The 20,410-nt window shown below is 50.6% G+C and overlaps 6 protein-coding genes across 7 annotated transcripts; 4 read left to right on the top strand and 2 right to left on the bottom strand.

Moving 5' to 3' along the window:
- Positions 1 to 240: 240 nt before the first annotated feature.
- g6pc3 (glucose-6-phosphatase catalytic subunit 3) lies at positions 241 to 3,894 on the bottom strand. Its single transcript, XM_028408096.1, has 6 exons — positions 3,003 to 3,894; positions 2,446 to 2,552; positions 2,281 to 2,371; positions 2,090 to 2,208; positions 1,873 to 2,014; positions 241 to 1,125 (listed from the first exon to the last, which is right to left on the bottom strand). Exons 1-6 carry the CDS (start codon positions 3,218 to 3,220, stop codon positions 783 to 785), a joined length of 1,020 nt encoding a protein of 339 aa, XP_028263897.1. The 5' UTR covers positions 3,221 to 3,894; the 3' UTR covers positions 241 to 782.
- Positions 3,882 to 8,184, top strand: lsm12b (LSM12 homolog b). Its single transcript, XM_028408097.1, has 5 exons — positions 3,882 to 4,053; positions 5,976 to 6,109; positions 6,430 to 6,539; positions 7,065 to 7,191; positions 7,599 to 8,184. The coding sequence occupies exons 1-5, from the start codon at positions 3,927 to 3,929 to the stop codon at positions 7,689 to 7,691; spliced, it is 591 nt and encodes a 196-aa protein (XP_028263898.1). The 5' UTR covers positions 3,882 to 3,926; the 3' UTR covers positions 7,692 to 8,184.
- Positions 8,185 to 8,384: 200 nt separating this feature from the next.
- Positions 8,385 to 10,657, top strand: LOC114437364 (reticulon-4 receptor). Its single transcript, XM_028408010.1, has 3 exons — positions 8,385 to 8,637; positions 8,803 to 9,214; positions 9,556 to 10,657. The coding sequence occupies exons 2-3, from the start codon at positions 8,939 to 8,941 to the stop codon at positions 10,318 to 10,320; spliced, it is 1,041 nt and encodes a 346-aa protein (XP_028263811.1). The 5' UTR covers positions 8,385 to 8,637; positions 8,803 to 8,938; the 3' UTR covers positions 10,321 to 10,657.
- tmem101 (transmembrane protein 101) lies at positions 10,597 to 12,806 on the bottom strand. Its single transcript, XM_028408011.1, has 4 exons — positions 12,644 to 12,806; positions 12,004 to 12,184; positions 11,643 to 11,789; positions 10,597 to 11,543 (listed from the first exon to the last, which is right to left on the bottom strand). The coding sequence occupies exons 1-4, from the start codon at positions 12,784 to 12,786 to the stop codon at positions 11,235 to 11,237; spliced, it is 780 nt and encodes a 259-aa protein (XP_028263812.1). The 5' UTR covers positions 12,787 to 12,806; the 3' UTR covers positions 10,597 to 11,234.
- A 637-nt stretch (positions 12,807 to 13,443) lies between these two features.
- Positions 13,444 to 14,889, top strand: gngt2b (guanine nucleotide binding protein (G protein), gamma transducing activity polypeptide 2b). 2 transcript variants are annotated; one of them, XM_028408459.1, is made up of 4 exons: positions 13,444 to 13,494; positions 14,194 to 14,363; positions 14,437 to 14,521; positions 14,621 to 14,889. In XM_028408459.1, the coding sequence occupies exons 3-4, from the start codon at positions 14,438 to 14,440 to the stop codon at positions 14,747 to 14,749; spliced, it is 213 nt and encodes a 70-aa protein (XP_028264260.1). In that variant the 5' UTR covers positions 13,444 to 13,494; positions 14,194 to 14,363; position 14,437; the 3' UTR covers positions 14,750 to 14,889. The 2 variants fall into 2 exon arrangements, with proteins under 2 accessions (XP_028264260.1, XP_028264259.1); XM_028408458.1 differs by having other exon boundaries at positions 14,433 to 14,521.
- A 1,173-nt stretch (positions 14,890 to 16,062) lies between these two features.
- On the top strand, positions 16,063 to 19,976 carry LOC114437574 (inactive all-trans-retinol 13,14-reductase-like). The gene is made up of 11 exons (XM_028408359.1): positions 16,063 to 16,271; positions 17,316 to 17,498; positions 17,670 to 17,911; positions 17,989 to 18,184; positions 18,274 to 18,471; positions 18,543 to 18,662; positions 18,735 to 18,873; positions 19,058 to 19,167; positions 19,265 to 19,431; positions 19,528 to 19,687; positions 19,776 to 19,976. Exons 1-11 carry the CDS (start codon positions 16,115 to 16,117, stop codon positions 19,943 to 19,945), a joined length of 1,842 nt encoding a protein of 613 aa, XP_028264160.1. The 5' UTR covers positions 16,063 to 16,114; the 3' UTR covers positions 19,946 to 19,976.
- The last annotated feature ends 434 nt before the right edge of the window (positions 19,977 to 20,410 follow it).

Genomic DNA, 20,410 nt, shown 5'->3' with positions numbered 1-20,410 from the left:
TGAGGGTGTACGTGTATCTGTGTATATTAGTTTGCTGTAAATAGTCTGATGCATGTTCTCTTCTTTCCATGAGCTCGAGCAGAAACATGTATAGCAGGTGTGTGTGTGTGTGTGTGTGTGTGTGTGTGTGACGATGAGGAGGCGGCCGTCATCTCCCTTCAAGCCTCCACCAGGTTTTTCTTTTCTGGACGTATTTTGCTTGCTGAGCAGAGTTCTCTTGTCTGTAAATGTGAGCTTTCAGATCGCTGTGATAAAAAGTTTAATTAAAAACAATAAAAAAGAATGTGTTTTTATCTCCTGATAACTGATTGTAATCTGTACAGTCAAGCCTATGTATTGGACAAAAGAACATATTTATAAATGGTTACAACTGAAGAGCATGTCGCTCGTTTATTCTGACGTGTTGTTTATTTAACTGTACGTTGAACTGTAGCTGGGTCAGATGGAAGTAAGGGCAGCATGCAGAGCGCCCTCTGATGGACGGTCTGATGACACCTGTCTACATCACTGTAAACACAAATGATCAGTCGTTCTTTCATACAGCTCGAGGACGCCGGGGTTCTGACAGAATAACAATGTTCAGGCTCACTCTGTTCTTGTCCTCATGCTCCCATCTGTCCGCATCATTTTATTTTCAGGACCTTCTTCTGCTCAAACGTGAAGCAGAAAACTCCCACAAAGGAACTATGGCTGCCGCTAATGTGAAAGAAAAGAACAGGAAGTCCAGGAAGAAGAAGAGTGACTGAAGCTTCAGGCCGCAGGGGGGTGGAACAGAGCCACTTCTAGTCCTTCTTCTTCTTGTGCGTGAGCAGGTGTATGAGGCCCGGCACCAGCACCATGACGATCTGAGGCGCGAGGACGAATTTGATGAAGAACAGGAAGTAGAAGAGGCCCGGTGGGTGCACGGGGAGCGGCAGGCGGTTCACGTGGTACAGTCCCATTGAGGAAATGGCCAGAGACAAAGCCCGCGGAGCCCAGGGCAGGGACCATCCTCCGGGCTTCCAGTACTGTGCCAGCCCCAAACCCAGCAGAGCGCCACAGTCCCGGATCAGGGAGGAGAAGGGAGCCGTGTCCAGGCGGACCCACTCAGGACGGCTGCACCACTTCTTAGCCAGAGCAATGGACCTGTGAGGTAAAGAGGTTACAAACATGAGGAGCAGACACACAGCACAGGTACACACACAACACAGGTACACACACAGACACACACACACAACACAGGTACACACACTGACGTACACACACAGCACAGGTACACACAGCAGACACACAACACATGTACACACACAGCAGACACACAGCACAGGTACACACACTGACACACACAACACATGTACACACACAGACACACACACAGCACAGGTACACACACAACACATGTACACACACAGCACAGGCACACAACACATGTACACACACAGACACACAACACAACACATGTACACACACAGCACAGGCACACAACACATGTACACACACAGGTACACACACTGACACACAACACATGTACACACACAGACACACACACAGCACAGGTACACACACAACAGACGCAGACACACAACACATGTACACACACAGCACAGGCACACACACTGACACACACACAACACAGGCACACACACTGACACACACACAGCACAGGTACACACACAACACATGTACACACACACAGCACAGGTACACACACTGACACACAACACAGACACACACACACAGCAGACACACAACACATGTACACACACAGCACAGGTACACACACTGACATACAACACACACACACACAGCAGACACACAACACATGTACACACACAACACAGACACACACAGCACAGGTACACACACTGACATACAACACAGACACACACTCACCAGGACAGGTCTATCCCCAGGTGCAGTAACCCAGCGTGCAGCATCAGAGCGCTGAGCAGCAGGCCCACGCTGCAGCTGAAGAAGAACAGCAGGGGGCGCCCTTCTGGCACTCTGCGGCTCAGAACGATCCCCAGGAAGAGGCCTGAGGACAGAGACGCACATCAACACTGTGTGGCTGTAGGACACAGAGACAGAGCCTCTGCAGCGGCGCTCACACCTGCGATGGAGCCGACCACCACCTGGTGGGGGAAGTGGGCGAGGATGAAGATCCTGGAGGTTCCAACAGCAGCCAGCACGGCCACGTACAGCAGGTACGGAGCGGCGGACAGCAGCAGGCTGAAGCCACACACACACTCCTTAACTCCCTGCTCTGCTCTTTGCATGGTCACACTTTGAAACGGGTCTCACCTGCGAGTCCGGCCGTACAGGAAGGTCCCCAGAGAGGACACCACCACCCACCACACCGCCGCCGTCACCATGGCGTGTCCCGACGGGGTGCCTGAGGGACAGATGACAACTCTGCAGCTCTGACTGCGCCACATGAAAAACGTGCACTGATGGGTTCCGTCTCACCTGGGCCGGTCTCACAGGTGGGGGGAAACTGCTGCACGTTGGGCCGCTTGTTGACGAACAGGCGGGACTCACCGATCCACCAGAAAGGCCGCTCACCGAACAGCAGCCTGGAAACACCATCAGACATTACAAATAAAGGTGCAGTCCACCACAAACAGAGGGGTCAGGGGTCACACTGTGCTGTTTGTCTGCTTTAATTCCTCCTGCACTGATTCTACATCTTATAATATAACAGTCCCTCCTTATACACGGTGATGACACACGGGGACATTTATCGATGTGTATTTACGCGCCTGCACATTTAAAACTCCTGCTAACGGATATTTAGACGTGTCGACAAAAGGTTCCGCTTACGTAAGTTTCCCCACGGACAATAAAAAGGGGTGGACTGCTTTGTTGTCCCGGAACTTGCCCTATGTACAGAATAATACATCATTAATGTACTAAATAAAAACTACTACAACTATTAGAAGAACACACACTCGTGAATGATGTCACAGTGACGTAGTATTGTTTGTTAGCTGCATGCTAACAGCAGCTACGTCAGTTAGCCTCACCATTTGAACACCAGGTTCAACCACTCCGACACGGCAGCGACCCACAGCACCGCCACCCCGGCGCGCCTGCTGAGGAAGTACGTGAAGGGGAAGACGAGCAGGAAGGCGGCCTTGGGGTCCCCCATGTGGGTGATGATGAGCCACAGTCTCTCCTGACTCTTCGTCCGCAGCTGGAGGCTCTCCGCCATCCAGATGCCCTGAACGTAAACAGCCTCCATCTCCTGCGCCTCCACCTACACCTGGATGATGGTGCTGAGTTCAAAACACCTCCAAGGATGTGAGAGCCGCAGCGGCGTCCTGTGTCCAGCAGGGGGCGGAGCCGGCGGCGGTAGGCCCCGCCCCTCATAAGCAGACTGCCCTTTGTAGAGCCGCCACATTAAAGGCGGTTAATGAGGGAGCTAATAAAAGCCTTATGCTGATATTTATAGAAGGGGGACCGGCAGAAATATCAGTCATGAGCAAAAAGGACGTATTCATATTGATTATGAGAGACCGCACTGCCCCCCGCCGGTCACACCCTGTAACTACAGCCACGGTGGATGATAAATCCATCTACACCTATAAATTCTGGCGGAACAACTAAACATGTAAACATGAAATTAAAAGTAAACTTCCTGTGAACCCTTTCAAAATAAAGGCTTGTACTGAGGTGTGGTTTGATCAGCGGTGGAGTGAGGGTCTCCATGTTGACATGATGCAGTTTAGTGTTTAATATAAATCTTCCTTCAGTTCATCTGTCACAGATTAGCTGGATTATTAAATTATTACTGGACTGCTGCGGGTCAGCCTGATGATGTACACACAGCATCCCTCCTATTAGAGCAGCCGGCCGTCCCACGACGCGCGGACACGCCCAGCTTCCGTCTCCATACGACATCGCGTCGCTTTACGTAAGGCACGCGCTCCGGTTTCCTGGCGGAGAAGATGGCGGCTCCTGGACCGGGGGAGTATTTCAGCGTCGGGAGCCATGTCTCTTGCCTCACCTGTTTGGGCCAACGTCTGCAGGGAGAAGTGGTCGCGTTTGACTACCAGTCCAAGATGCTAACTCTGAGTATCCTTTGTCCGGCCCGGGCTGCGGATGGCGCGCTGGCCTGTGCGGCTGCACGGGCCTGTAGGGTAACCGAAAATATGTCAAATAGTGATCCGCGCAGGCGTAATTGGTGAGAGCCGAGCTCCACATCTTTGTCCGTGTAAAATAGTTTCGTCCGTGGCGCGGCTCGTCGCCCGCTCCGTGTGTGTTAGAGGCCGTGTCGCCCCGCGGCTTCACGCTAGCTGCCGGGGACTGCATGTGTTTTGAATCCCCTCATTGTATTGCCAGACCTCAACATGGATCACTATCTGGCAGCGGATCCCTGTAAGGCATCATGGCTGTGTGCTCTCCATAGGCGCAAGCTGTAGCTAGCTAGCGAGCTAACTGGCTCGGGGTGCGCCTCCCGCTGGCCCGTGTTCACACATCGACCCCACACGGGTTGTGGTGCCGTTACGTCGAGATGCTAGCGGTCGATTCTTAGCGGCAGGAATGAATGGACACCGAGTACCCTTCCACGCTACATTCATGTTGCTGCTAGCTCTGCTAGCTCTGTTAGCATGCTAGGTGTCGGTCAACCCCACGGAGCCGCAGCTGCTAGCGAGCCTATTTAGCGGCGCTGGTGTTCTGAATGTCCGCAGCTGGTCCCGGTTTCATCTGAATCTGGCTGCTTTCGGTCCGCGGTGCATTTCTGCCCGGCGCAGGCTAACACCAGCACGGTTCAAACGAGTTAGCGTCCCGTGCTCATTACCAGCGGTAGCTAGCTGCTGATGAGCATGTTCCACCCTTCAGGGGGAGCCGCTGCCCGAACGTCCCATGACTGAGTGTTGTATGAATGTGGAGCGGGCCCCGTGCGGGGTGCAGCCGGCACCAGCCTCCTCTGGACACAGTTTAAACATGTTGGATCTTTATGATGCCACAGAGCAGCAGGCTGGAGGTGGAAGGAGACTCAGCTTCAGAGCTGGAGGGATGCTGCAGTCTTTATCCAGCCACAGAAGACCCGTGGGTCTGTGGGTCTGTGAGGCTTCGTCCCGGACAGTGAGCTCATTGATCCACATGCCGTGAAATAATCTGACAGTTTAAACAGAAGCCGTGTCTTCAGCTCTCCGGCCTCTTCCCTGTGGTCACCATAGGTGGCAGCATCATGCTGTAACTGGCACTCGCTCTCACTGCCCGTGTGTCTGTTTGTGTGTGTGTGTGTCTCTGTCTCTCTCTGTCTCTCTGTGTGTCTCTGTGTGTGTGTGTGTGTCTCTCTCTCTGTCTCTCTGTGTGTCTCTGTGTGTGTGTGTCTCTCTGTGTGTGTGTGTGTGTGTCTCTCTCTCTGTGTCTCTGTGTGTGTGTGTGTGTGTGTGTCTCTGTGTGTGTGTGTGTGTCTCTGTGTGTGTGTGTGTGTCTCTCTATGTGTGTGTGTGTGTGTGTCTCTCTCTCTGTCTCTGTGTGTGTGTGTGTGTGTGTCTCTGTGTGTGTGTCTGTCTCTGTGTGCGTCTCTCTCTGTCTCTCTGTGTGTCTCTGTGTGTGTGTGTGTGTCTCTGTGCGTGTGTGTGTGTGTGTGTGTGTGTGTGTGTGTCTCTCTCTCTCTGTGCGTGTGTGTGTGTCTCTGTGCGTGTGTGTGTCTCTGTGCGTGTGTGTGTGTGTGTGTGTGTGTCTCTCTCTCTGTGTCTCTGTGTGTGTGTGTGTGTGTCTCTGTGTGTGTGTCTCTGTGTGTGTGTGTGTCTCTCTCTCTGTGTCTCTGTGTGTGTGTGTGTCTCTCTCTCTCTGTGCGTGTGTGTGTCTCTGTGTGTGTGTGTGTCTCTCTGTGTGTGTGTGTGTGTGTGTGTCTCTCTGTGTGTGTGTGTGTGTGTGTGTGTCTCTCTCTCTCTGTGCGTGTGTGTGTCTCTGTGCGTGTGTGTGTCTCTGTGTGTGTTTCCACGATGATGTTGTCGGCCTTGACTCGTGTACCTTCACAGAATGTGCTTCCTCCAGTGGTAAGCCAAACCTCAATGACGTCATCCTGATCAACTTAGCCTACGTTTCTGATGTGGACATAATAAATGACCGCACCGAGACTCCACCCCCACTAGCATCACTGAATGTTAGCAAGGTATGTGTGTGTTTTTAATGGTTTGGGGTTTGTGCTGTGATGATGGGGTGTAGCCGGGCAGGTTTCTCCTGACGACCTGTGGGCTGTGAACGTCCTCCTCATGCTGCACTCTGTATAAATCTGTTTCCTCCTTCTGTGCGGCTGACTGACTCCCTGAATGTAAACATGCATCTAATGTGACGTTCAGCAGAGTCTGTGACGAGGCTGTGGAGCCTGACGACGCCTGCCGGTGTTTACGCCTGGGAGCCTGTGCTCCGCTGTGTGTTCAGGACTTCCAGGGTCTCCTCTCTGATCTGATCTTTGCTTTCTGGTCTTCACAGCTTGCCAATCGAGCACGGACAGAAAAGGAGGACAAGCTGTCCCAAGCCTATGCAATCAGTGCTGGGGTTTCTGTGGAGGGCCAACAGCTATTCCAGACTATACACAAAACGTAAGTGGAACAACCTGTGGACGTCCTGCCAGGAGTCAATGACACAGTGGGCAGGAATGTGTAGCTCTGATCCAAATCCTGTTAATCTGTTCAGATTAGAAATGATACACCATCCTGTTTCACATGGTTCTCTTCAGATTAGAAGTCTGACCTCCTGTCGTTCCTGAACGGACGAACATGCTTCTCCTGTGCTCCTGTGTGTTGTTTTTGCCTCCCGCTGCCACGTGCTGTGTGTGGCGTGTGTGACGGTGTCAGGTTGAGTCTCGGGTGTCTCACTGTTACAGGACACCAGGGTGGCAGTTTTTTTCCTGCTCTGTGGGACGAACGGCGTCAGTCAAAGGTCACATGATGATCTCATGTGTCCTCCTGTCGCCATAATCTCTGCCCGCAGAGTGTCCGTTTAATCTAACGATGGGGAAATAGATCAAATGTTTCGAGTATAAAATCTGAAACTTTCCAGATGAGTCACGGTGAAGAGGTCTGTCTGAGCTGAGATCAGAGCCTGTCCCTGTGCTTCCTTTGCAGCATCAAAGACTGTAAATGGCAGGAGAAGAACATCATCGTGATGGACGACGTCGTAATCTCACCGCCTTACCAGGTCGAGAACTGCAAAGGCAAAGAGGGAAGCGCTTTAAGTCATGTACGCAAAATAGTAAGTGCACTTTATTCACTTCGTTTAGTTTAGTCTCTGAAGCGTGACAGATTATTTTTGAATGAAAGTTAGGATTAAAGCTCTAAATCTGCTCCATCAGATCATTTTTAACTGAAGTTAGGGGCAGACAAAGACGACTCGGTGTTCCCTCTGCACCTGTGTGTCTGTTCCCACCCACAAGTGAAGTTGGAGTTTCGATCTCTTAAATAGATTTAAAAAAAATCAGATTCTTGTAGTTACAGATAGAAACTTTTCTCACTCTGGAGCCGTCTGGTTTCTTTCAGGAGTGCAGAACGTTTTCCTTCTTATTAAATGAGACGAACAGTTACGGTCGCTGCAGTCTGACGTCAGCAGGTCACGGCCGTGTGAGTCCGCCTGTCACACTGAGTCTGTGCTTCCCTCCGCAGGTCGAGAAACATTTTAGAGACTTGGAAAGTCAGAAGTCCATGCAACGTTCACAAGCACAGCAAACACAGAAGGACTCCACTTTATCTTCTTGAGTCTGCAGTGCGGGTCGGCCGGGCAGGCGACGCGGGAGGTTTTGTTCCCACTGCCAGACGAAGTCGGCATTCCTTGTCCTCAGTCTGAGACCACGAGGAGGAGCGCTGAGGGCCCTGGATCCTGAAGATCAAATACCATTAAATGAAAAAGACAAAAAAGAAAGAGGAAAGATAAAATCTTAAATTAGACTTTATAAAGAATAATTTAAACATGAACCATAAAGAAAAACCATAGTTTCCTTAACTAACTTGTCTCATTCTGCCCCCCCACCCCCACCCCCCTTTTCTTTCCGCCCCCCTTCCTTCGCCTTCAGTTCCATTTCAAGACAAAACTAGAGCAGTCAGAAAGGCTTGTTAGCTTTATTTTCTGTCATCGTTTCCTTTTTTGCTGTATCCATGTTCTACTGTCTGTATTTTCTGTATTTTAAACAAAATGTGACTTGAAACGCCACACTTTAAAGGACATTTTCTAAAATAAAAGTAACAAAAATTCTGACTGTAATACTGTAATTTTAACAACTTATTCAGACCCTCTCACCGAGTGAGCTCAGGCCTGGTGTCGTGTGCAGGTTTGGGGGCGGGGGGGTGACGGATCAGGTTTTATGGGCGACGTGTGGGGTTCCTGTTTGGTCGTCTTGTAATTGTTTATAGAGAATGACGCCACGACTCCCTCCCTGTGGCGTCTCTGCTGCTGGCGTCTCCTCACGTCTGTCCCCTGAGGACCGGAGACCATAGCTGAGGAGTGAGCGAGGGTTCTGGTGCTGTGGGTGGAGGTGCAGCTGGGGTTCAGGTAGGCTGCTCTCTGGAGTCATCGTGTGGACTCTATAAAGACGTCTCAGTGTCCCAGACCTCAGTGGACCCTCTGAGGAGCCTGTATCTGACTCCTGAGGGTTTTGTTGTGACTTCTTTAGGAGCAGCAGCACTTCCTGCCTTCATGCACTCTTATGTAAGTTTGACATGAACAGCACAGAGGAGCTGCATCAAACAGCTTAATCCTGCTGGATGCAAATCCTTGTTTTAGGAAAAAGTCCAAAAACGGAGCGGGCCTGCCCTCCAGATATGGTTATGTTATGTGATCATCTTTTTAAGCCCATAATCCCTCTCTAATCAGGAATATTCTGCGTGTGATGACATCACTGCGTCAGAGCACAGCCCCTGCTGTGTGTGGCTGTGTCTGCTCTGAAGACAGGCAGCGGTGGAACCATGTCTCTCAGCAGGACTGAACCCGCTCTGACGCAGACGGCACCATGCTGGGCCTGATGCCTCTGCTGCCGCTCCTCCTGGACGCCGCCTCGGCCTTCAGGCTCTGCCCCGGCTCCTGTCTCTGCTACGACTCCTCTGACCTGGTGGACTGCAAGTCCCGCGGCCTCATCCGGGTCCCTCCCAGCATCCCCCGTGGCTCCTGGCTGCTGGACCTGAGTGGGAACAAGCTGACTGAAGTGGGCAGCCGATCCTTCGTGGGACTGTGGTCGCTGAAGATCCTGCTGCTGTCCAACAACAGCATCAGCGCCCTGCAGCCTCAGGTGAGCCGTGTGAACACCAGGGGTTAAAGATCATCTTTAAATTTGAATGAGGCCTCATCAGGTCCTCTATTGATTATGTGTTACAGTTTCTGCCTAACACGGAGACATAACGGGCCATCAGCTGTGTCTTGTTTGTCTCTTGTGGGGACACAGTTCAGATTATAGTTGGATTGAGTCACATGACATGAAGATTATTTTAAACCTTTTTATTGATAGTCAGGATGAAAATGATCACAGCTGTCGACTGGACCTTTTTTCTGTGGCTCATCAGTCTGAGCTTTGTGTCTGAACCGTGCTCGGTCTCTGTCTTTACTTTGCCGCCCTGGCTTCATGTTTTTCAGTCTTTGTCGTCGCTGCAGTTTCTGGAGAAGCTGGACCTGAGTTTTAACCAGCTGCGCCAGCTCCCGCAGGATTTCTCCCAGAGCCTGTCCTCCCTGCAGGAGCTCCGGCTGGACCACAACCTGCTGCAGCACCTGGACTCCCCCTCGCTGCAGGACTCTGAGAACCTGAAGAAGCTGGACCTCAGCTACAACCGCATCCGAGCGATGGACGTCAAAGCCTTCCTCAGCCTGTCCCGCCTCAGCCTCCTCAACCTGGAGGGAAACCGGCTGAACGCGCTCAAAGACGGGCTGCTGAGCCGACAGCAGAGCCTGGAGGTGCTGCTGCTGGGCCACAACAACATCTCGGTGATCGAAGCCGAAGCCCTGGCTCCTCTGCGCAGCCTCACTCTGCTCGGTCTGCAGGGAAACCAGCTGGAGCACATCAGGTTCAAGACCTTCCTCAAGCTGCAGACCACCAGCACCCACCTCCAGATGTCCTCCAACCCCTGGACCTGCGACTGCGAGCTGCAGCGCGTCTTCGCCAAGATCCAGTACGTCCGGCATCTGCACGTGGAGGACTACAAGGACATCATCTGCCACGGCCCGGCTCACCAGGCCGGGGGCTCCCTGGCCTCGCTGGACAGCCAGCTGTGCGTGGCCGAGACGGCTTCGGTGCTGGTCATCACCATCACGGTGATGCTGGCTGTGATTGGAGCTCTGATCAAAGCTGAGCGCAACAGCAAGAACAAGCAAGCTGCGAGCGAGGCGGAGGCTCATGACAAATGACAGGTGACACCACACCACACGCCCTGACTGACCCGGGTCTAGATGTCCTCTGAAGCTTCATGGAGGGAAACAGGCAGAATAGTCCTTTAACACAGGAACAATCCAAGTTTCTGATTGGTTCTCCTCCCTCGTATCCATGCTCACAGCTTTCAACACTAGTCACACTGGATCAGGTCGAGCTTCAGGATCTGATCAGAGCTGATCTGGCCTCATGCCAACATTTGATGGTGATGTCACGACTTTCAGTAAAGGTCAAAGGTCAGCCCCACACAGTAAACATCTTAAAAGGCTTGATGCATCTTTAATCAGGCGTCCAACCCAATACACAGGCGGCGCCTCATGACACGACGCATCAGGTACATTCAGTGCAACACTGTCCAGTTTAATACAGGTTCCTGTGGAGTATTCAGCAACTAGAAATGATTTTTATATAAAACACGTTCTGCACAGATGACAGAAGAACGGCCGCCCTGTGAAGAACCTACTTATGCACCAATGACTGTTTATTGCCAAGCGGCTGTAAGCGTAGCCCTCCATTAGCAACACAGCAAGACTTTCCCTTTACAGGTAAAAACATTCAACTGTACACTGTAAAAAAAAAAGTAGTAAAACCATTTAAGACTTGTTTTTGTAGTAAAGCCCCCCCGCCCCCCCCCCCAGTCCATGTCAAATCTCAGTGTCATGTTTCAGAGCAGAAACAAAACTGTAAACATGAACACAAATAAATTATTAAAACCACCAGTAAAGGAGAGCTCGTGTCTTTGTCGTGCAAAAGCAAAGTTAAACACCGGAGGAGGACGACGCAGCAAACATCCCACCGAGCTGGAGTGTTCGGATCCTGAGGCGTCACTGAGTGACAGCAGCGAAGTCGGGCTGCGACCGCCAGGCGCCGCGGTCTGTCAGAGCCTGAGGGTTCAGCCGTCGGTGGCCAGGATCAGCACGGCGCCGAAGATGCCCACGTTGTGGCCGATCAGCTTCATCTGGTTCCAGAACTCCACCTTACGACCGTAGTGCCAGTAGCCCATGTTGCCGTCGATGAGCAGGATGACCAGAGGGAGGACGGTGGCGAGGATCTGAGCGGCGAGACGGACGTACCAGCCAGAGAGCAAGGCCAGAGCCAGAACCCCGAACAGCACTTCCAGCAGCATCAGCGTGAGTTCTCCTCCAGCTATGTGGTTCACATAGGCCAGCCTGTCCTCTTTACTGTGCTGCAGGGAGTACACCTAGAGGGCAGAGGTGGTACTACAGCTTGTAAAAAATCTAATTCAAGGTCTCTGGTGTTATTTTAAAGAACAATAGATTCAATAGGAGCCGCAGCTTACCATGCAAATGAGATAGACTCCCAGGAAAACCTGTCCGGTGGACTGCAGGGACCTGCTGCGGGGCTTCTGTCTGTACACCTCCCCCGCCCCGCTGGCCAGGATGAGAAAGCCGCCGATGATGGCCAGCGCTCTGGAATACATCCGTACCTGCAGGGCAACAAGATCCAGGCCGTGGATGCTGTGGAACACTCTGACCTCCATGTGTGACACAGATCTGCTTCAGATGAATAATTCAGACCTGGGCTATTAATAACACTCTAATTAAGCTTAACCCTTTAACGAGCAGTCAGACTCCAGCAGGTCTGCAGGACAGATAAACAGATACTCATTGATTAGGTTGTAATCAATGAGTGTCACTGACCTTGAGCCATTCCCCATAATGCACTTGTTCTCCAACATATGATGCGTATGTACTGACAGCCAGCTGGATGGCAGCTGCCAAAGCGAACCACCTCCTCTTCACCCCAAACGACATGAAGCTGGCACAGACCACCGCAGCCCCCATGTCCACGTACAGGTACGGGATGTGGATGTCTGGCTTCCTGAAGGGGACAGGACTCATTAGACCGGTACTGATGTTGGAGTTTGTATAATCACGTAAAGACAGATGTTTACAGACAGATGTTCCGCATAATGACAGGTCAGTCAGAGGGGTGTGGTCCTCCCACTGAGCCCACCATCACGTTAAACCAGAAGAATTACAGGCTGCTCTGTGACCGGCTCCAAATTACAGAGCACGCTACATTTAAACTGTTCCATATGGACACAAACTCTGCTGCTAACTGCTAACTCCAGGAGCTCACAGGTTTTCAGATATAAGACACATGAAGACAAGCTGACACTACCTACTGTAGCATTAAAGTAGTAATTAAAGTAAGTTTACGAAAGTACAGACACGCATGAAGTGAGTTTATACAGTCTCCAAGTCTCATTTTAAATTAGCTCATCGGCTAACGTTAGCTAGCTGCTGCTTCAAAGTGCGCGCCTCGTTTTATTTTTACCTTTTTGAGTCTGCTCGTTCAGCAAACAGCATCAACATACTGAAGCAGTTCCAGAATCCGAACCGGGTCAAAATAAACGCCCCTAACTGGCTGAGGAACCTCAGCATCTGCTTCCTGCTGGGAGCTGCCATGGCTGCGCTCATCTACCTGCGGACGAGCTAACACATACGACTTCCGGAAAAAAACAAGTTCCAGTGTCGAATTAAAAGCACGCCAGTCTCCACAGGCTGAACGGTAACTCTGTGAAACTCTTATTTTGAAAACACTTCCTGAGTCAGTACAAGAACGCCTTCCTATTGGCTGACAGACAGAAATCAAGCAGAAGAACTTAAAATAATGTGAAACAGCGCCCTCTGCAGGACAAAGCTGATATTAGAGAAATTACTACAGGACACGGTGTGCCTGTTGTTTATTGTACTGTGCGCAAAAATATTTTGTGACATGATTACACCAAGCACACACACACACACACACACACACACATATATAAAGTGAACTATTATATAATTGTAACAGAAAGTAAAAAAGGCTCAAAGCCTAAAATCCATTTAAGCTTGAGAGCTGATGACACGCTGCACCTGTCATGATTCTTGTATTTTATAGTTTTCTGGTTTGATCTGTTGTTTCTTGGTTTATTTATCTTTTGCCTTTGAGCTTTCTGTTCCTCTGTGTCCTGTCTTACAGTGAAAGTCTGGCTTCCTTGTGTACCTGTGTGTGTTTCACTTCCTGCTTGTTGATCGTCTGCCTCATTGTTCTCACCTGTGTTTTGTTACCCTCCTGTGCTTTGTCTTCATCAGTGTGTGTGTGCGTGCTCCCTGCATTGCTTCATGATTTTTGTCGTCTTTTGTTTGGTTGGTATTTTTGTTTTTTTGTCTTTCTGGGCTTTCTGTGTTAATGTGGCTTGTTTTTTGTTTGTCTGTCTTACTCCTACCTTATTTTCCCTTTATTGTCCTTCATACTGACAGGGAGCTTCTGCACGGTGCTGTTAATCCTCAGTGACGTGTCTGAGGTTAATCTTGAGTCCTAACCCAGATCCTGAAAATGGCTTAGTGTGAGTCCTGCTGAAGGTTTAGTTATAGATCAGTAGCTGGTCAGGTCTCGGATGACAAATGTCAGTTGGAGGTGATGAGCGTAGAGGACAGTAAGTTGTCCCACTTTACCAACAAAGTCCAGCCACTGTTCACCATAAGCAAAAAAAGAGACAAAATGAATCGACTGATCTCTGGAAACAAGCAGGTGAGCGTTAATATCTGCTCCGTGTCCATCGATTGCAGGTCTGAGTGACGCGGGAGAGCTCAGAGTCTGATTGGATAAAGATCAGTGGACTCAGTGAGGAGGACTTGACCTCCTTCCTGCCCTGTGCTGATGATGCATGAGGAAATAAAATGACTTTAAATGATGGGAGCAGAGATGAATGTGTTTGGTGTGTTCCAGGCTCACATGTTTCTGTCTCAGTGACTCACTTTCTGCCTGCAGGCCTCTGATTCTCGTCCTTTCCCTGCTTCCTGTTCAGGGGTTACTGCTCCTGATTGTTTAATCTCATCATGCAGGATTGGTGACATCAGGTCCAATCCGGTGCTGACCTCGCCCAGACGCCAGCAGCCTGGGATCAGCGGCTGATGAAGAGCAGTGGGACGGCACAGATCAGTCAGTGAGGGAGCGAGCGGAGCACAGGAAGGCAGACTTTTCTCTGAGTGTTGGGGATCCCGCCGTTCGACAGGTAAGGACCGCTGCTGGTGTTTGACACTGTGAGGAACTTGCTGAGACATTAACGGATCTCCTCTTGCAGCCAGGATGGCTCGGGACATGTCAGATAAGGAAATCCTGAAAATGGAGTTGGACCAGTTGAAGAAGGAAGTCAGCACACCGAGGACACCGGTGAGTGATCGGAGCCTCTCCTCCACCTTTTATGTTTTTACCTGAGGTTTCAGACTCAGGTCTGATGTTCTAACTCTCGTCCTGACATGTCTCCTCCAGGTCAATGCAAACTGTGCAGACACCATTGCTTTTGTGGAGGGACTGGCACCGAACGATCCGCTGATCAAAGGCGTCCCAGATGACAAGAACCCCTACAAGGGGGACAAGGGAGGCTGTATAGTCACATAGCACCTGGACGGCAGCGGTTTTTTATCCCTCCGTAGGCCCCCTGTGGATCGATGTACAGTAGCTGTGGAGTGAGGTCTGTAGGTCCCTGCTGATATGAACATGTGTCTCTGTCAATTTGTAATTAAATGCATCTAGTGGTACAAAGCCTGGACCTGGTCTGTCTGCTCTCCACATTCACACACACCGTCTCACTGCTGCTGCTCCTCTACATCTCAAATGGCAGGGGGGGGGTCCTGCTTAGTCTAATAGGATTTCTCTGCAGTCACTCAGGCCTTGTTGGCTCCGAGCTGCTTCCTGTATCCAAGTCTTTAAGCTCATTTCATCTTTATCCCAGCTTCCGTTCCAAGCTCTCCATCCCATTAGCGTCGCTTCCGATGTGGGCGTTGACTACATCAGTGGCACAGCTAGTGAAGAACCTGTGATTATTTACATGATCCTTACACCCTGTACTGCTCCTCATATCATACAGGTCATCTCATGCATGGTATAAAATTACATGTTTGTTTGTGGTCTGCAAAGAGGAGAACGTTCAGACATGCTGTCAGAGTCTGAAGCTCCGGTTCCATGGTGCTGCTGAGCGGAGCAGCAGAATGACCTGTAAGACCTCCAGCGGGTCCAGCGGGCCCGCTTCAGCTGTCATGTAACAAACAGCTTGTTGCTTTCTTCGTGTTATCTAAGAGGGAATCTAGAGCTCAAAGTCAACTGAGGTGATGCATAACTTGAGTCCAAAGTCCAGTGTCAGCGTGCCCAGCACATGTCTGTGGAAGGGCTGGAGGACCAGCCTCCTGGAGACTCCATCGGATGACTTTCAGTGGTGTTAGGAGCGTTCATCAGACTGAAATGTTGTGTGTGTGTGTGTGTGTGTGTGTGTTTTTCCCCAAGGACACACACTCGGTCCTAATCTGACCTGACCTGCTGAAACGGAGCGATGTGACGCAGCTGCTGGCTGTAAAGACATAAACCTGGACTGTATGTGTATAAAGTCTAAGATGCCTTGCCCAGTTGGGAATTATCTTAATTGCCTTATCAGATAAGACAATTATGGACATATCTAATCTCACTAGGTTTCCTGTGAATAATAGACCTAGGTTTTCATGTTTTCTTCGGCTCTTTCTGACACCAGCTGCTTGTTGTGATGTGTTCACCGACATCCAGAGAAAACTGGCCCTTTCACCACTTTTATCTTTATTGCTCATCACAACACGATCGTGTTACACATTAAAAACCCCGGCCCCTCTCCTCCAGACCTTTGGCCCTCAGCATTTTAAAAGGAGCCCTGTGAGGGCACCACCGATCAGAGCGAAGCTGCCGCAGCTGCTGAGAGCTCACCGACACCGACACTGAGACCAGAGACTCGTCTCCACCATGTGGCTCCTGATTCTCCTGCTCTGGCTGGTGGTGTGGGTCGGTGGTACGTACTGGTACCTGTTTGGGAAACCCAGCCCATTCACGCTGGAGTCCGTGAGGCCACCTGCACCCCGGGAGTTTGACCAGAAGAAGAGGGACAAAGTTCTCAAGCAAGGTACTGGGCTCCAGACAAACTGATGCTGCAGCATCACTGACAGCTCCGTGGACACAGCTGCAATAAGCTGATCAGCAGAACCTGAGCCGTGGGCCTGAGTTCTCTCATCACTGGGCCCCTGGTTCCTGTTACCATGCTGCTTGTTTGTGGGTTGGTCCTCTGGTTCCTGGTTATTTTGTATCACCGATGTGTGTCGATGGTTCCTGGTGTCCCTGGTGATTCTGTCACCGTTGTGTTTTTCTGCTTCCTGTTTTATTTTGAAAGTCATGTCTTCCTTGTGTTTCCCACCTGTTTGGATTACCTGCCCGCCCTGATTCTGTTCACCTACGTCTGTCTGATGAGTCCTGGGGTTCCCTTTGTCTGTGCCAGGTTGTTTCTGCTGGAGCGTCTTGTATGTTCCCTCCCGTGTTTTAGTTACTCCCCGTGTTCCCCGTGTGGTTCTGCTTTGAATAATCCTTGTTTTTGCACCTTACTGGGATTAGTCCTGAGATTAATCCTGCTACCTTCAGAGACTGCGCCTTTCCTCATGAAACATGATCCATCTATGAGACAAAAACACAATCAGGAAGTATTATAATCTATTTTTAAATGTTCCATATTAGCTCAGTGCTCTGCTGCTAAAAGTAGCCTGTACATAATCAAACACCTTTTCACTCTCGTCCTGTCTGTGTGTTCAGAGCTGCTACTGTTAATCCACTGAAAACCAAAAAAACAAACCACACATCAGATTAGCTTTCTGTCATCTGTCTTTATGCTAAGTTAATGTTGCAGTTTATGCATGTTAGCTGCAGAGCTAAAGTTCTGAAAGCTGTGTGCACCATAACTCAGACTGTTGAAAAGCCCTAAATTAGCAGGAGATGTTTTTCATGTGTTTAATCTTAATTAGATTATGTCAGCTGGTAAATCTACTGTTTCTTGGCACCACAGACTCAGATATGAGTCCAGTGTTTATGACAGCAGAGGTGTGCGGGGCGACCTTCAGACTGCTGTATGACACCCTTATGCAACAACGACACATCTCAGCCGCTGTGTGTTTCCGTGCAGGTTTCACCGTCAACAAGGTGCCGCAGAACCTGGATGTCATTGTCATCGGTAGCGGGATCGGCGGGCTGACGGCTGCGGCCACGCTGGCCAAAGCCGGGAAGAGGGTTCTGCTGCTGGAGCAACACGACCAGGCGGGAGGCTGCTGTCACACCTACATCAACAAAGGCTTCGAGTTTGATGTTGGTAAGAGGATGGGCAGCAACAGCACTTACTGATGGATCAATATCGATCAGGAGGTCGAGGTATCAGATGTTTAAGTGTCGGCAGAGGCCGAGGAGATTCCTGCAAACAGCTGTCAGTTTGTGTCTTTTTTGTGGCTTCACACACTCAGTCACTTCCTCTCGTCACCTGCAGGGCTCCACTACATCGGCCAGGTCCATGAGAACGGCCTGCTGCGGATCGCCTTCGACCAGATCTCTGAGGGCCAGCTGGAGTTCCAGAAGCTGAAACAACACTTTGACACCCTCCACATCGGCCTGGGCGAGGAGAAAAAGGAGTACACCATCCTCTACGGTAAGACGGAGATGAAAGCCCACCTGCTGAAGCAGTTCCCGGACGACACGGAGGCCATAGAGAAGTTCTTCCACCTCATGAAGGTACCGTCTTTGCTGATTGGGCGCGTGCAGTGTTCCAGGCTCATCTTGGGGTTCAAGCTTCCTCTGTTTTCTCTCAGGTGTCAGCCAGGCAGACCAACTACCTGGCGGCTCTGAAGCTGATCCCACAGTGGGTGTCCTTGCTCCTGCTGAAGTCAGGGATCGCTGACCTGGTCTCCCCGGTCTTCCGTCTCTCTGGCACATGTGCAACAGACTATGTGAACACACTGACTAGCAACAAGGACCTCCATGTCATCTTCGCCTACCTCTTCTATGGTGGGTCCTCAAAGATCAGACACACAGACCCATCTTTCAGGTTCAGACTTCAGGCCTAAATGAGATGTTTGTGCTGGTTCTCCATGTAGGAGTGCCACCCAAGGATTCCAGTATTTACATCAACGCTCTTCTGCTCCATCACTACAAACAAGGTGCCTACTACCCTAAAGGGGGCGCCAGCGAGATTGCTTTTCACGTCATCCGCACCATTGAGAAATACGGAGGAAAATGCCTGGTCAGAGCTCCGGTGACCCAGATCCTGGTCAATGAAAAGGGGGCGGCTTACGGTAGGAACAGCTGGGTTTTCTAAGACTGTCACTGAGGAGGCAGCAGACCTGAGACGTCCTCTCTGTGACAGGTGTGAAGGTGAAGAAAGGTCAGGGGGAGGTGGAGGTTCATGCTCCTGTGGTGGTTTCAAACTGTGGCGTCTTCAACACCTTCCAGAAGCTTCTTCCTCCAGAGATCCAAGTCAGACCTGGTGAGTAACGCCACCACACTTTGATTCATGGTGTAGGTCAAAGGGTTCATTCTAAACATCTGTTTATTGCAGACGTTCAGAAAAGAGTGAACATGCTGAAACATGGCAGAGGCTCCCTCCTGGTTTTCTCTGGGTTAGATGGGACTGCCGAGGAATTGGGACTTGTGTCCACAAACTACTGGTTGTTCAAGAACAACGACCTGGACCAGTCGTGAGTACGCAGAGCACACATTACCCAACCACAAGGGGGAGCTGTTGTATAAGAGGAAGGAGAAGCTCAGCTTCAGAGTTTAACAGAAGGCAGCCATGTTTGGTTCCTCTCCTGTCCACTAGATGGAGCAGAGGAGCAGGTGGCTTTGCTCTGACTGTGGTGACGCTACACATTTTCTTTTCAGGATGGATGACTTCTTTGCACTGAGCAAGGACGAAGCGCCCGACAACATCCCCATGATGATGATCACGGTCCCTTCGGCCAAAGACCCAGAGGCCAATATAAGACATCCAGGTACACACAGGCACTGCACACAGTGACACACAGTGACACACACACAGTGACACACACACAGCACAAAGTCTGAGAGGTGTGTGTTTGTGTGTCACAGGAAAGTCCTGCATGACCATACTGATCATGGTTAACTACGAGTGGTTTGAGGAGTGGAAGGACACGAGTGTGCGCAGAAGAGGCGATGAGTACTACAACTACAAAATGAGGTTTGCAAAGAACCTCTTTGACTGGGCCTGCACCGTGTTCCCCAAAATCAAAGACAAGGTGGGGGCTGCTGCTTCCTGTCACACACTTCCTGCTGTCTGTGTTAACCCTGAAGAGAGGGGCCCTGTAACATGTGTCTGATGGGTTCCTTCTCAGCTGGTCTTCCAGGAGGTGGCGACCCCGCTGACCAACGCGCACTACCTGGCTGCTCAGCGTGGAGCCATGTACTCTGCTGAGCACAACCTGGAGCGCTTCCAGGCCGAGGCTGTGGCCAAGAGCAGGTGCCAGACCCCCATCAAGAACCTCTACATCTCCGGTACGAGGCCCTGACAGTGAGCGACGCCTCCTCAGACTGAAGAGGTCTGGTAATGATTCTTGTGTGTGTCTGTGTGTGTGTGTCACAGGCCAGGACGTGTTCAGCTGTGGGATAGCGGGCGCTCTGCACGGTGGACTCCTCTGCGCCTGTGCAGTGTTAGATCGCATCCTCTACATCGACCTGCTCCTCCTCAAAAAGAAGCTGAAGAGGAGGAAAGCCAGAGAGCTGGCTGCGCTGGCGAAGAAGAAGCTGCAGTGAGCGCCGGCTCCCCTACAGGACAGCAGTGAAACTGCACACTGGACTGGACGCCTGCTTATCTTTGACCTATTATTGTTTTGTTTTGTGAACAAGACCTTGATGAGTCTTCCAGCTCCTTCATCTGATCTGTGTATATGTTCTAATTTGATGACATCATTTTATTTACTGGTAAATATTCTGGTTTTGTTTTCGTACTTGATCTTTGGTCCATGGACCTCATGATGAATCAACATTAAATCATCAGTACAACAGATGTTGTCCTTTTGGTTTTGACTTTAAAACAGTGCATGGTTTTATATAGTATCATGTGAATGCTGTGAAAACCATCTAAGTATTGATCCTATTTGCCGTGCAGCTTCATGTGTAAAGTTACATGTTTGTTTGTGGTCTGCAAAGAGGAGAACGTTCAGACATGCTGTCAGAATCTGAAGCTCTGGTTCCATGGTGCTGCTGAGTGGAGCAGCA

This window comes from Parambassis ranga, chromosome 6 (genome assembly GCF_900634625.1).
Source record: "Parambassis ranga chromosome 6, fParRan2.1, whole genome shotgun sequence".
Lineage (NCBI taxonomy): Eukaryota > Metazoa > Chordata > Actinopteri > Ambassidae > Parambassis > Parambassis ranga.
The sequence above is the reverse complement of the archived record's forward strand: the minus strand, read 5'-3'. Positions and strand labels throughout refer to the sequence as shown.

Bases quoted from the DNA above. Each gene is read 5' to 3' on its own strand.
- g6pc3 (XM_028408096.1), bottom strand. From the start codon at position 3,220: ATGGAGGCTGTTTACGTTCAGGGCATCTGGATGGCGGAGAGCCTCCAG. The intron at 2,553-3,002 runs GTGAGGCTAACT...TGGTGTTTCCAG, and splicing joins TTGAACCTGGTGTTCAAATG to GCTGCTGTTCGGTGAGCGGC. The intron at 2,209-2,280 runs GTGAGACCCGTT...GTGTGGCTTCAG, and splicing joins CTGTACGGCCGGACTCGCAG to CCTGCTGCTGTCCGCCGCTC.
- LOC114437364 (XM_028408010.1), top strand. From the start codon at position 8,939: ATGCTGGGCCTGATGCCTCTGCTGCCGCTCCTCCTGGACGCCGCCTCG. The intron at 9,215-9,555 runs GTGAGCCGTGTG...CATGTTTTTCAG, and splicing joins TCAGCGCCCTGCAGCCTCAG to TCTTTGTCGTCGCTGCAGTT.
- lsm12b (XM_028408097.1), top strand. From the start codon at position 3,927: ATGGCGGCTCCTGGACCGGGGGAGTATTTCAGCGTCGGGAGCCATGTC. The intron at 4,054-5,975 runs GTATCCTTTGTC...GTACCTTCACAG, and splicing joins GTCCAAGATGCTAACTCTGA to AATGTGCTTCCTCCAGTGGT. The intron at 6,110-6,429 runs GTATGTGTGTGT...TGGTCTTCACAG, and splicing joins CATCACTGAATGTTAGCAAG to CTTGCCAATCGAGCACGGAC.
- gngt2b (XM_028408459.1), top strand. From the start codon at position 14,438: ATGGCTCGGGACATGTCAGATAAGGAAATCCTGAAAATGGAGTTGGAC. The intron at 14,522-14,620 runs GTGAGTGATCGG...TGTCTCCTCCAG, and splicing joins TCAGCACACCGAGGACACCG to GTCAATGCAAACTGTGCAGA.
- tmem101 (XM_028408011.1), bottom strand. From the start codon at position 12,786: ATGAGCGCAGCCATGGCAGCTCCCAGCAGGAAGCAGATGCTGAGGTTC. The intron at 11,790-12,003 runs GTCAGTGACACT...GTTGCCCTGCAG, and splicing joins ATTATGGGGAATGGCTCAAG to GTACGGATGTATTCCAGAGC. The intron at 11,544-11,642 runs GTAAGCTGCGGC...TCTGCCCTCTAG, and splicing joins GAGTCTATCTCATTTGCATG to GTGTACTCCCTGCAGCACAG.
- LOC114437574 (XM_028408359.1), top strand. From the start codon at position 16,115: ATGTGGCTCCTGATTCTCCTGCTCTGGCTGGTGGTGTGGGTCGGTGGT. The intron at 19,168-19,264 runs GTACACACAGGC...TGTGTGTCACAG, and splicing joins GGCCAATATAAGACATCCAG to GAAAGTCCTGCATGACCATA. The intron at 19,432-19,527 runs GTGGGGGCTGCT...GTTCCTTCTCAG, and splicing joins TCCCCAAAATCAAAGACAAG to CTGGTCTTCCAGGAGGTGGC.